We start from the raw sequence: 13,264 nt of genomic DNA on the forward strand, positions 1-13,264 counted from the left end.
ATTAACAGTCATGAAATATGATTTTTATTTATTTAAATGGAGGAAGAAGCCATGAAGGCAAAAGTACCTATGACCCACCCACAAACGTCATAATGTGGCTCTCCATTAAAGAACATCAATCTATGGGTACTAAAATTGTAATTCTTATAATTTCTATTTATCAGGAAATATTATTCGCCATTATCTTCATTACCTCCACCATAGTTTGGGCCCAGGTAAATATCAGAGAGGGAACACAACTTCACCCATGAACAGAAAATTGGATTAAAGATTTACTGAGCATGGTCACACCCATCAGAACAAGACCCAGTTTCCCCCTGTCAGTCTCTACCATCAGGAAGCTTCCATAAGCCTCTTATCCTTCTCTATCAGAGGGCAGACAGCATGCAAACCACAATCACAGAAAACTAATCAATCTGATCACATGGGCCATAGCCTTGTCTAACTCAATGAAACTATGAGCCATGCTGTGTATGGCCACCCATGATGGATGGGTCATGGTGGAGAGTTCTGACAAAATGTGGTCCACTGGAGACGGGAATGGCAGACCACTTCAGTATTCTTACCTTGAGAACCCCATGAACAATATGAAAAGGCTAAAAGATAGGACACTGAAAGATGAACTCCCCAGGTCGGTAGGTACCCAGCATGCTACTGGAGATCAGTGGAGAAATAACTCCAGAAAGAATGAAGAGACAGGGCCAAAGCAAAAACAACACCCAGCAGTGGATGTGACTGGTGATGGAAGTAAAGTCTGATGCTGTAAAGAGCAATATTGCATAGGAACCTGGAATGTTAGGTCCATGAATCAAGGCAAATTGGAAATGGTCAAACAGGAGATGGCAAGAGTGAATATCGACATTTTAGGAATCAGTGAACTAAAATGGACTGGAATGGGTGAATTTAACTCAGATGACCATTATATCTACTACTGTGGGATGAATCCCTTAGAAGAAATTGAGTAGCCATCATAGTCAACAAAAGAGTCCGAAATGCAGTACTTGGATGCAATCTCAAAAATGACAGAGTGATCTCTGTTCGTTTCCAAGGCAAACCATTCAATATCACGGTAATCCAAGTCTATGCCCCGACCAGTAATGCCAAAGAAGCTGAAGTTGAACGGTTCTATGAAGACCTACAAGACCTTCTAGAACTAACACCCAAAAAAGATATCCTTTTCATTATAGGGGACTGGAATGCAAAAGTAGGAAGTCAAGAAACACCTGGCGTAACAGGCAGGTTTGGCCTTGGAGTACAGAATGAAGCAGGGCAAAGGCTAATAGAGTTTTGCCACGAGAATGCACTGGTAATAGCAAACACTCATTATTAGAGAAATGCAAATCAAAACCACAATGAGGTACCATTGAAGGCGGGAGCAGAAGGGGACAACAGAGGATGAGATTGTTGGATGGCATCACCGACTCAATGGATATGAGTTTGAGTAAACTCCAGGAGTGGGTGATGGACAGGGAGGCCTGGCTCACTGCAGTCCCTGGGGTTGCAAAGAGTTGGACATGACTTAGAGACTGAACTGAGCTGATTATTCTTTTGATTTTTCCCCCCAGCCATTAAAAAGGTAATTGCCATTCTTAGCTCATGGCAAGTAGCAGGCCTCATGCTCTAGCCATGGAGGATCTCTAAGCCATCCAGGGCATGGTCTGTCATATCCAGTCATGAAACCTGCAATTACGTGGAGATTGAAAGGATTTAATGACAAGTGGAAGTCACGCCCTGATTCTGAAGGTAGTGTAACATACTGGTCCTCCAGTAAGCACACTGATGTGCTTAGGATGACCCAAGAGATAGCAAAGCAGGGGACTTGCAAATGTGGTTGGGACTTCCCTAGTGGTCCAGTGCTTAGGACTCTGCAGGGACTTCCACGGCAGGGGGCATGGGTTTGATCCCTGGTCAGGGAACTAAGATCCCACATACCTCAGAATGAGGAGGAAAAAAAAAAAAGATACCTCAAGGATTGAGGTGTGGACCTCAAATAAGATGAAGCTTACTGACTGGAGCACTCCAAGATAATCAGAGCAGAGGAGGCAAGTGTTGGGTTTTTTCCTCAAAACAATCAATTCTGTCACCAGCTGGAGTGTCCTCTGATTCAATTCAATTCAATACAATTCACTTTTAACACTTGACTATCGTCAGACTTTGCAGGTTGGAGGGCTCAGTCCCACAAGACTGCCCTCACCTTGGAAGTCAGTTGCAAGTATCAGAGCCTTAGGCTACCACACCTCTGACTTGACTACAGAGGCAAGGGGTTCTCACAAACCCCAGGTTCAAAAACTTGTTAGCACAACTCATAAAACTTCAGAAAACTCTTCAGTTTGCCAATTTGCCGTATAGGATATAACTTAGGAATAGCCAAATGGGAGAGATGCACAGGACAAGGTATGGGGTCGGGAGTGCCTGCAGAGCTTCCACGCTCTTTTCAGACATGTCATCCTCCCAGCATGTCAATGTGTTCACTGACCTAGTGGCTCTTCGAACTGTTTTTCAGAGGTTTTTATGGCAATTTTGCCCCATAAACATTATTTATCAAATCATTGGCCACTGACTGATTCAGTCTTCGGTCCTCCTCCCCTCCCCAGAAGTTGGGCTGGAGCTGAAAGTTCCAAGCTTCTAATGAAATTGTTGTCTTTCTAGTGATCAGCACCCACCCTGAAACCCTCTAGGGTTCCACCAAGAGTTGCCTCATTAGAGCCAAAAGAAAGTGAAAGTGGCCCAGTCATGTCCGACTCTTTGCGACCCCATGGACTGTGTAGTCCATGGAATTCTCCAGGCCAGAATACTGGAGTGGGTAGCCTATCCCTTCTCCAGAGGATCTTCCTGACCCAGGAATCGAACTGGGGTCTCCTGCATTGCAGGTGGATTCTTTACCAGCTGAGCTACCAGGGAAGCCCTTAGAACCAAAGACATTCCTATCTAGTCTATGACTCATATCACTATCAAGGGTTTTAGAGCTCTGTGTTGGGGAATGGGGACAAAGGCCAAAATACATACGTCTCTTTATATCACAGGAAGAGCCTGACACCATGCCTGCCATGAGCAATGCGGCACATGTCCCGGCTCAGCCCCTGTGATAATCCATAAGGTAGATAGCACTATTACTCTCTTTGAGCAGATGAGGAAACAGGCACAGAGAAGTGAAGTTACCTGCTCAAGGTCAACCCCCAACAAGTGAGAGAGACGAGACCAGACTCTCTGGAGCTGAAGCCCTAAGTGTGTAACAGGTACACTAGACCCAGGTGTGTAGTAGCTCTAACTATGTGTCTAATCACCTAATAGATGGACCAGCCCCAAGACTGCTTCACAACAGTGCTTTTCAACCAGGTGCCACTTTTGCTCCCGGGGGATATTTGGCCATGTCTGGAGATAGCTCTGCTTGTCACAGCTGGGGAGGAGGGGCTGCTACTGGGATCTACTGAGTAGAAACCAGGAATGATGTTAAACATCTTAAAATGCACAGGACAGCCCCTATTACAGTTATTGCTCCCAAATGTCAATAGTGTTAAGATTGAGAACCCTACTTTATAGATCTTCAAACATTTTTCACTGAGTGCCTACCAGAAGAATTCTGAAAAATGTTTACCTTCTTGTACATTTTTAAGTTGACATCTTGACTATTAAAATGGTTGCATTATTCTTTAAATATAAAGAAATCTATGCAATGCTATTAGAAGAAATCTAAATAGCATAGCATTTTCATATCAACCATCAGCATACCATCCATTTAAAAACAAATGAACCAGCATTTCTTTAAGATTCTGGAGTTTTAAAGGCTTCCCAGGTGGCGCTAGTGGTAAAGAACCTGCCTACCAATGCAGGAGATATAAGAGACTTTGCCTAGAGAATCCCGTGAACAAGGGAGCCTGGTGGGCTACAATCCACAGGGTCACAAAGAGTCAGACACTACTGAAGTGACTTAGCATGCACATACAAACCTAAGACCAGAAACCATAAATATCCTAGAGGAAAAGATAGGCAGAACACTCTTTGACATAAATTGTTCCAATATTTTTTTGAATCTGTCTTCTGAAGCAAAGGAAGTAAAAGCAAAAATAAACAAATGGGACCTTATTAAACTGAAAAGCTTTTTCAAGCAAAGGAAACCACTGACAAACCAAAGATTCAACCCATAGAATGAGAAAATATATTTGCAATTGATATGTCCAATAGGAGTTTAATATCCAAAAATATAAACTACTCCTACAATATTAAAAAAAACAGCCTAAAAACAAAAAGCAAACAATTTGATTAAAAAATGGGCAGAAGAACTGAATAGACATTTTTCCAAAGAGGAAATGCAGATTACCAATAGGAACATGGAAAAATGCTTAATATCGCTAATCATCAGGGAAATGCAAATCAAAATCACAATGAGAGATCACCTCACACTTGTCAGAAAGACCATCATCATAAACAAAATAAATGCTGATGAGTGTGTGGAGAAAAGGGAACTCTTATACACTGCTGGTGAATGTGAATTAGTTCAGCCATTGTGCAAAACAGTATGACAGTTTGTCATAAAACTAAAAACAGAACTACCATATGACCCAGAAATTCCACTCCTGGTTATATATCTGGGAAAAAAAACCCAAATACTAATTCAAAAAGATACATGCATCCCAATGTTCTTGGCAGCACTGTTTACAATTGTCAAGATATTGAAGCAACCTAAGTGTCTGTCAACAGATGAAGGGATAAAGATGTGGTATGTATGTGTATACGTGTGTGTACATACATGTATACATATATGTATATGTATGTGTGTGTACATACATATATACACACACATCCATCCATTCAATGGAGTAATATCCAGTCATAAAAAAGAATGAAATTTTGTATTTGCAGCAACATAGATTGACTTGGATTGTATTATGATAAGTAAAATCAGTCAGAGAAAGGCAAATACTATATGATGTCATTTAAACATGGAATCTAAAAAATACAACAAACTAGTGAACATGATAAAAGAAGAAGTAGCAGACTCACAAATTTGAAGGACAAACTGGAGATACAGTGGTTACCAGTAGGGAGAGGGAAGTGGGGAATAACAATATAAGAAATTAAGAGATATAAACTACTACGTATAAAATAAGCTACAAGGATGTATTGTACAACACAGAATATAGTCAATATTTTATAATAACTATAAATGGAGTATAACCTTTAAAAATTGTGAATCACCACATTATACACCTCAAAGTTATATAATATTGTACATCAACTATGCTTCAATTAAAAAAAAAGTCTGGAACTTTGCATTCTTTTTTCCTCCATAAACATGTATTTCCAGTTAACTTCCCCTACAGAGTTTATCCTAAGGTTTTATGTGTGTGTGTGTGTGTGTGTGTGTATGTATGTGTATCTATATATTTGTATAACTGTATATATATCACAGATATTCAAATATATATATGAAATGTGTTGATCACTTTTTCATACTGATTTTTAACCAAATATGTCCATTAATTGGAATATGTAACTAAAGATTGTTGCCTTTGACCATAGATCTCCAAGTATAGAAAACTTTTCTTCTGGATTGAATTACTATTATTACATGAGTAACCAATACAGTAAAATATATTATCTATTTTTTAGAAATTATTAAAAAGTCAAATATTTTTGGAAGTTCATCTATTGATAGAGAGTATGGGACTATTTTTTTTTTAATCAGTTAATGCATGGGGAATTCCCTGGGAGTCTAGTGGTTAGACCTCTGAGCTTTCACTGCTAAGGCAAGAGTTCAATCCCTGGTTGGGGAACTAAGATCCCATAAGCCATGTGACGTGCCAAAAATGAGTTAGTGAATACTGCAAGACTAATTAGATGCAGTAAATAGAAACCCTGGGAATGGAAAAAGTTTTGTTACAATGTCATTCCATTCTTTAAATTCTTCCGCATTATCAGTTGACAGTTTAATTCGATTCTCCTTTGTTTGTCTAAAGCAAACATTAGAGTCGTTCACTTCCTCAGTTTCTGGGAAACGTGCCATAAAGATTCGACCAAGATTCCTCATATGACTATTAATTGTACCCCAGACACTTTCTGTGTGGCACTTTGGTTAACCCAAGATACTCAGAATATGTTAGGTCAATTAAAACACTATTCATTTTAATATATCTTCCAGTTTTATATTTTTTAACTTTTTTTTCATATTGGAGCAATTTGATTAACAATGTTGCATTAGCTTTGAGTGTACAGCAAGTGATTCAGTTATACATGTATCTATTCTTTTTTCAAATTCTTTTCCCATTTAGGTTATTATAGAATAGTGAGCAGAGTTTCCCTGTGCTGTACAGTATGTCCTTGTTGGTTATGTATTTTAAATATAGTAGTGTATATATGCCATCCCAAACTCCCAATTTATCCCTCCCCCTCCCAGTGCTGTATTTTTTATAAAGTGATCTTATCTTATCACAACATTTAGCTGTATTTTCATCAAAACTTTGAACCTTCAAGTTTGACTCGTTTATTTCTGGAAATGTCTGCCATGTAACATAATTGGAAATACCAGTCTTTTATTGTCAACTAAAGCCTCCAAATAAGACTTGTTTCAGAAAGAATCTGAACCTTATTTTTCATTTCATTAAGCATGTTATTAGAATGCATTCTGCTGACACCCACCTTATTTTTTATTCTTAATTCTAAGAAAGGCAGAGGTATTAATAGATAGATGGATAGGTATGTAGGTAGACTAGATAGATGGATGGATAGACAGACAGAACCATGGATGAAATCAAGTACTGCTACTTTTTTGATGGCCCTGATAGCAGGGCCCATCCCACATCCCTGACAGCAGAGAATGTGGTTCATTCTCTGGAGGAAGTAGAGTGCTCAATGAGAGATGCTCAGCTCCTGCTGCCCCACTGTACAAAGGACAAAGCTCTCCACTACTAACGCCCTAACAAAAGAAATATATAAGACAGGGAAGGTCCAAAGCCTTCCCTTGGGTTTATAACACGATGATTAAAAGGAGCTTTGAAAACACCAATATTTACTGTCCCTCTGTATGATGCCCCAGGGGTCTTCACACTATAGACTTCAAGAAAGGGCAAGTTTGTCTTTGTCTCATGGGATAAGAGTAAGGAACGGACTGTGCCTCACCTACTGTGCTTTCTCCGGAAGATAATGTAAAGGGAGAAAGTACGGATTCCCCTGAAGCCATCCAAGCCTGCGTTTGTCTCGGAAGGCTTTGCAAGGGCTATGTGTGCGGCCTGAAGACTTCTGCTTAAGACTATGTTGGCTTTTACAATGATTCGAGAAGTCTTGCCTCTGGCTTTATTTTTTTTTTTTGAAACCTTTCATGTCCTATCTTTGTAAACTGCATGACACCGCACTGTGTGAAAATAATATAATGTATTTAACCTGGTCCCCCATGATGGTCTTTTAAGTTTTTTTCAGTATTTTTTGTGATTACAAGTAATGTTGCAATGAATAACTCTATGCATACTTCTTGTAGCACAGGTGGGAGAAATTCTGTAGGATAAATCCTAGATCTGGGATTTGCTGGGTCAAAGAGTATGGCTGGTTTCAACTTTGATATGCACTGCCCTTTGTAAAACTGCACCTATTGGAGAGTTACCTGGCCATCCGAGGGTTAGGACTCGGCGCTTTCACTGCCACGGCCCCGGGTGGTCAGGGTACTGAGATCTCGTGGCCAAAAAAAGTATAAGCCAACATTGAAAAACAAAGAAACAAAAGCTGCACCTATTTACATTCCCACCACAGTGAATAGGATTGCCTGTTGCCCCTCACTGCCCCTCACATGTTAGCAAACGTTTCATCTTTGCCAATAGGAGGGATGAACAGTTATATCGCAAAGTAGTTTTATTTTTTCATTTGTCTCACTATGGCTAAGGTCATCATCTTTTCATATGTTTACATCCCACTGTAATTCCTTTTCTGGGAAATGTTTGCTCACGCCTTTTGCTCATTTTCCTGTGGGATTAGTCTTTTTCTTGAATTATATTAACACTACTGAGGAAACTAGCTGTTTTTCTGTCAGAAGCATTGCACACATTTCCCCCAGTGTATCATTTAAATTCTGACTTTAGCTCTGAGTTCTTGTGGGTGTTGTCCAGAAATCTCTAAAGTTTCACGTTGTCAAATTTATCAGTCTCTTTACGACTTTTGAATTTTATGTCATCCTTAGAAAAGCTTACTCTTTTTAATTTTCCCAAGCTTTTTTCCTCTCTCCATATTCTTAATTTGTTTTCTCATTATTTTAAAATCCTTGATTCATCTTGAATTTATTTGCTATAGGAGTGAAGTAGGGGTCTGCCTCTGTGACCACCTATGGCAGAATCTGAAATATATTTCTTCTTTGTCCCTGGTTCCTCACACAGACCTCCTAAAACCCTTGGGATTTCCCTAGTGATGCAACTGTCTTGTCCTTCCCAAGAAGCCCCCTTTGAGTTTACGCTAATGAAGTGACTTAGAGTGACTGAGGGTAGGGTCCCTAGATGGGGTCAGGCCTACCTGAAAGACCAAGGGAATAGAGGGATGGACTTTCAGCCCTACCCGCTGGCCTCTGGGAAGGGGGTGGGGGGAGCTGCAGATTAAGCTTTGTAAAACCTCTTGAACAAAGATTTAATAAGCATCAGCGTTGATGAACACACCCTAGTTCCGTAGTAATGGAAGCCCCCGCATTCAGGACCCTTCTGGCCTTACCTTATGTACCTCTTTGGCTGTTCTTCTGTATTATTTGTAATAATCCTTATACTAAACTGGTAATGTAAGTAAATGCTTCTCTCAGCTTTGTGGACCATGCTAACAAATTAATCAAACCCAAGGAAGAGTTCACAGTAACTTCCAGTTTATAGCTGGGAAATCAGGAGCACAGGCAACCTGGACTGGCTTCATCAGAAAGGAAGCCAGTTTTGTGAGGCTGAGCCTTTAGTCTGTGGGGTCTGATGCTATCTCCAGGTAGACAGTGTGAGATTTGAGTTAAATTTGTAGGACAGCCTGTCAGTGTTCACTGAGAACTGGAGAACTGCTTGCTGGTCTTGGGGGGAAAAAAAAAATCCCTCAGATCACCTCATGGTCCCAACACCATTTAGGAAATTATCCTTCTCCACCGGCAGAAAATCCACTTTTAGCACAGGCGTTGTCTTTTGAGTCTGTCTGCTGACCTCTCCTGCTCATGCCTAGGACTGAGCTATCTTCAGTTCTGCTGGCCCCTAGTATTTCCTTTTTTCTCAGAATTTTCTGGCTCTTTTTGCATACTTAATTCTCATCAGGATTTTGGAACTGGCTTCCTAATTCTCCACAAAATAAAGTTGATATTTTCTTTGGAATCACTTTAAATAAATAACTAAATAGGGAGAACAGACAACTTTGTAATAATAAGTTCCCCTGTCCAAGATCTTAGGGCTCTTTCCACTCATTCATTCCTTCTGCAGCACCATTCTGAGATGTCGTGGAACAGCTCCTGGTTTGCCTGGGAGCAGCTATAGCTAGGGCATGCCTCATTGTTCAGTGGGCGCAAGTCACACTGCTCCCCAGGGTGGGAGGACCTTTGGGGAGGCCTGGTTGGACAACTTCACAGCTGAGGGAAGGACAACTAGGCACTTGCCCCATCTTCCCTGAGCCTGTCCCAGCAGCTGTCCCTTCTCTGGACTTGCAACATTCATGACTTGATTAAACCTCACCTCTGCAGAAGCATCTAGGGATAAACAAACAACAGTTCTCTGGGTCCTGGGTCGGGCATTGCCTCCTTTAACATCACCCAGGACCTGTCACAGGGAAGCCAGGGGACCCATTGGTTTGGGCCACATAGTCATGAAAGAACTCAAATTTTCATTTCTCACCCCATCATCAACTGAGGTGAATCATGGAAGCATACTGAGAAACTAAAAGAAAATATTCACCAGAAAACTTTGAGTCACATTACCAGACCTTGTGCCAGCAAAGCACTATGAATGTCACACAAACCAGGGAACTAACTTGTGAATTGCATGCCTGCTTTTGCCATATATAAAGGAACACTAAAGAGATTAAGCCCATATATTCTGAGTGACACTTAGCTATCACTCAAACCATAATTGGTTTAACACTCTGTGTTTTATCAGAAACTTTATCACCAAAAGTTATATCACTTTACCGCCAAAATTCTGCATTTTAGCATAGCAGTACTTCAAATCTTGTACTTTTTGAATACAGAGAGGTATGCGTGCATTCTCAGTCGCTCACTCGTGTCTGACCCTTTGCAACTCCATGGACTGTAGCCCACCAGGCTCCTCTGTCCATGGGATTTTCCAGGCAAGAATACTGGAGTGGGTTGCCATTTTCTTCTCCAAAGTATCTTCCCCACCCAGGGACTGAACCCATGTCTCCTGCATTACAGGTGGTCTCCTGTATTGGAGGCAGATTCTTTACTTACTGAGCCACAGGTACTGTCTTGTATTTTTGTGCTAGAATGAAGAGTGAACATATCATTTCTGCAGTGCTGTTTTGGCATAACTTCTTTGTTTCATGTGTCAGAGGCCTCTAGAATGAAGTTTTGCAGGGCTCTCTTGAAGACAGAGAGGCCTGTCAGTATAGCATCTTGCCTTTTGACCTTGGGCTTAAGAGAATCAGGGTTTAAGTCCTGTCTCAACTCACATAACAATTTCCTTCCGTGTCTGATCCAGCATCATGTACTGCGTCCACTCCTGTTGAGTCTCGTATGTCTTAGACTGATCCACGATCTTTTGGAACATCGTCCTTTTCCTACAAAAAACACCAGTTTGTTAAAGGAGCACATATTAGAATAAGACAACCCCTGGCCTTCTAACGTTGGGTGTTTCAGAGGCTAGTTATAGCAATGTAATTTTTAAAAAGAAAGGTGAAAAGAACCAATGCCTGGGAGTGAAGACCTAGGTTCTAACTCAGACTCTACCATGGGTTTATTATCTGATCTTAGCTAATCTTCCCCCGATCTCAGTTTCCCCTTCTGTTATAACAGGGTAAGACTATCTAACTCAGAGCTGTGGTGAGAATGGATGCATCCATAGCGCAAGTGTGGTACCTGGCACAGAATACTTTCTAAATCAGTTAGAACTGTGGTGTTCATCATTTTTATAATCATCAGTATTCTTTTTTGTTTGTCCGTGCCTTGCAGCTTGCAGGACCTTATTGCCCCTACTAGGGACAGAACCTGGGCCCATGGCAGTAAAATCCCCAAGTCTTAACCACTGGACTGGCAGGGAATTCCCTAATCATTTTTATTCTTAAAATGAGAAGAAACACCAACTTGAAATATAAGGCAAGGTCTGTAGCAATGATCGCGATGTCCATCATGTGGATTGCATGCTCGTGCTGCCTGCGATTGAGGTTCTGAAAGATATTTAGGCTCTAAAGAGAAAATGGAGGGATAGAAGTGATGTGAGAAGGAGAGAAGGGAGAAGTGATGCGGGCAGTAAAGTCATTCAGTTCCCGATGACTGCCCCAGGTGACCAGAGAGACAGCCCAGACCAATGCCTGGCTACACTCAGGCTTCTTGTGAGATGGGGACTCCTTCTCAGGCCCCAAAGCCAATGCAGAGGGCCCTCATCCTACCTCATCTCTCAACAGTGTTTTACCAAACTCCAAGTGGTGTCTTTCCAAGATAGAGGACCCATGGAGCTTGGCCAATGGGTTCTGGGATCTGAATGGGAGAGAGGAGAGAGAGACACACAGAGAGAGGATTAACATGGAATGGCTGAGATGAAGGTTAAAGACATTATCCATTCCTGTCACCTCCTAATTCTGCAGGCAAAGAGGTTGAAGAGCAGGAATAAGAAGGGACTTGTCACACAGTATGACAGTGAGAAATAGGACTAGATAGCAGGTGTCCTGGCTCTCATATTTTAACTTTCTCCATAACTAACTCTGGGCCTCTTTGGGGACATGGCCTGCCTAGAAGTGTGGACGTTTATCCCCAGAAAAAGACACAAACACAATGCCACATGCAGTTTTACAAACCCATCCCCATAGCCATCCATGGACACTGGCACTAGGCCAGTGCTTTAAACATGGCCAAGCCCCAGATCTTCCAAGCCTGATTCTGAGAAGTCACTGGATTCCCACAAGCAACATATTTATTCACGTCTTTATTCAATAAATATTTGCTGAGCCCTCGTTGTGTGCCAAGCACTGAGATCAGTACTTCGCCTTCTACCAGGTAAAATGTAAACATAATCTCTAACCTTGGAGCAGCAGGCAAAAACTGAGAAGACTCACAGAAGCATGACTTACAGTGTGTGGGCCCTGGGCAGAGCCTGGGTATGACACTAGTCCCTCCTCTGCCCAGTCCACATGGTGGTCATGAGGGTCCCCCGAGACCATGGTTCATGGACCCTACTTCAGACACTATCTAGAATATGAGCTCTGTGAGGTCAGGAACTGTGTCTGGTTTGTTCACCATAGAACCTCCTTTGCCTAACATAGGGCCTACCATACTGGCCTTTTGAGCATTATAAACCCAAGGTGAATAAATGAATCATTAGCAGTTACTAACATCTTGGCTTAAATTAGTTCAGCAGGGAGGAGAGGAAGGAGCAGAGTGAGAAAGTTTAATATATTACTTTCCTGTTGCTGCTCTAAAAAATTACCACAAACTTAATGGCTTAAAACAACAAAAATTTAGTATCTTCCGGCTCTGGAGTTCAGAAGTCTAAAATGGTCTGAAGAGCTGCTTCTGGAGGTTCTAGGAGAATGTTTCCTTGCCTTTTCTAGCTCCTAGAGGCACCTAATTCCTTGGCTTGTGACCCATCCACCATCTTCAAAGCAACAATGTAGCATCTTCTGTCCTCCCTGAGTTCCTACCTCCTTCTTACTGAGGACCCTTCTCACTATTTGGGGCCCACTTGGATAACTCAAGATAATCCCTTTATTTCAATATCCTTAACCATGTTTATGAAATTTCTTTTGAATGTAAGGCAACATATCCCCAGGCCCCAGACACTGGGATGTAGACATATTTGAGCTTCATTATTCTGTCACAGGAGTTTACCCAGAACCAAAGGATAGGAGGAAGCGGGAAGCTGTGGACTGTGGGAATTCCCCATGGCAAGTGAGTCTGTCTAAGACCCATTCAGATCTAGGTAATCAATCCCAGAGACAGGAGATAGAGAGAAGGGCCAGTCAGGGCGGACTCACTTCATCTGGTAGAGATTGTTGGTGCCTCTGTGGTCAATGTCGTGGCAGAAGGCGGCAGTGACCATGGCCAAGGCCTCCAGGTCTGTGAAGTATCGCTTCAGCTTTCCGGTCTGGAAGGGCAGTCAGAGATGCC

General features: G+C 41.7%; 2 protein-coding genes across 5 annotated transcripts in view; one reads left to right on the plus strand and one right to left on the minus strand.

The window, feature by feature from the left end:
- The window catches only part of PDE6A (phosphodiesterase 6A), a 122,468-nt gene that overhangs the window by 9,638 nt on the left and 99,566 nt on the right, over positions 1–13,264 (minus strand). For all 4 annotated transcript variants that reach the window (XM_081495755.1, XM_081495756.1, XM_081495754.1 and 1 more), the window contains 4 exons: positions 13,132–13,241; positions 11,551–11,638; positions 11,246–11,346; positions 10,615–10,722 (listed from right to left, as the gene is read on the minus strand). In XM_081495755.1, coding sequence (XP_081351881.1) covers positions 10,615–10,722; positions 11,246–11,346; positions 11,551–11,638; positions 13,132–13,241 — 407 coding nt within the window. The remainder of the gene's footprint in view (positions 1–10,614; positions 10,723–11,245; positions 11,347–11,550; positions 11,639–13,131; positions 13,242–13,264) is intronic.
- SLC26A2 (solute carrier family 26 member 2) overlaps positions 1–13,264 on the plus strand; it is a 111,030-nt gene that overhangs the window by 9,576 nt on the left and 88,190 nt on the right. The gene's annotated exons all lie outside the window — the stretch shown is intronic.

Source organism: Giraffa tippelskirchi, chromosome 6 (genome assembly GCF_054371585.1).
Source record: "Giraffa tippelskirchi isolate mGirTip1 chromosome 6, T2T-mGirTip1v1.2.pri, whole genome shotgun sequence".
Classification (NCBI taxonomy): Eukaryota; Metazoa; Chordata; class Mammalia; order Artiodactyla; family Giraffidae; genus Giraffa; species Giraffa tippelskirchi.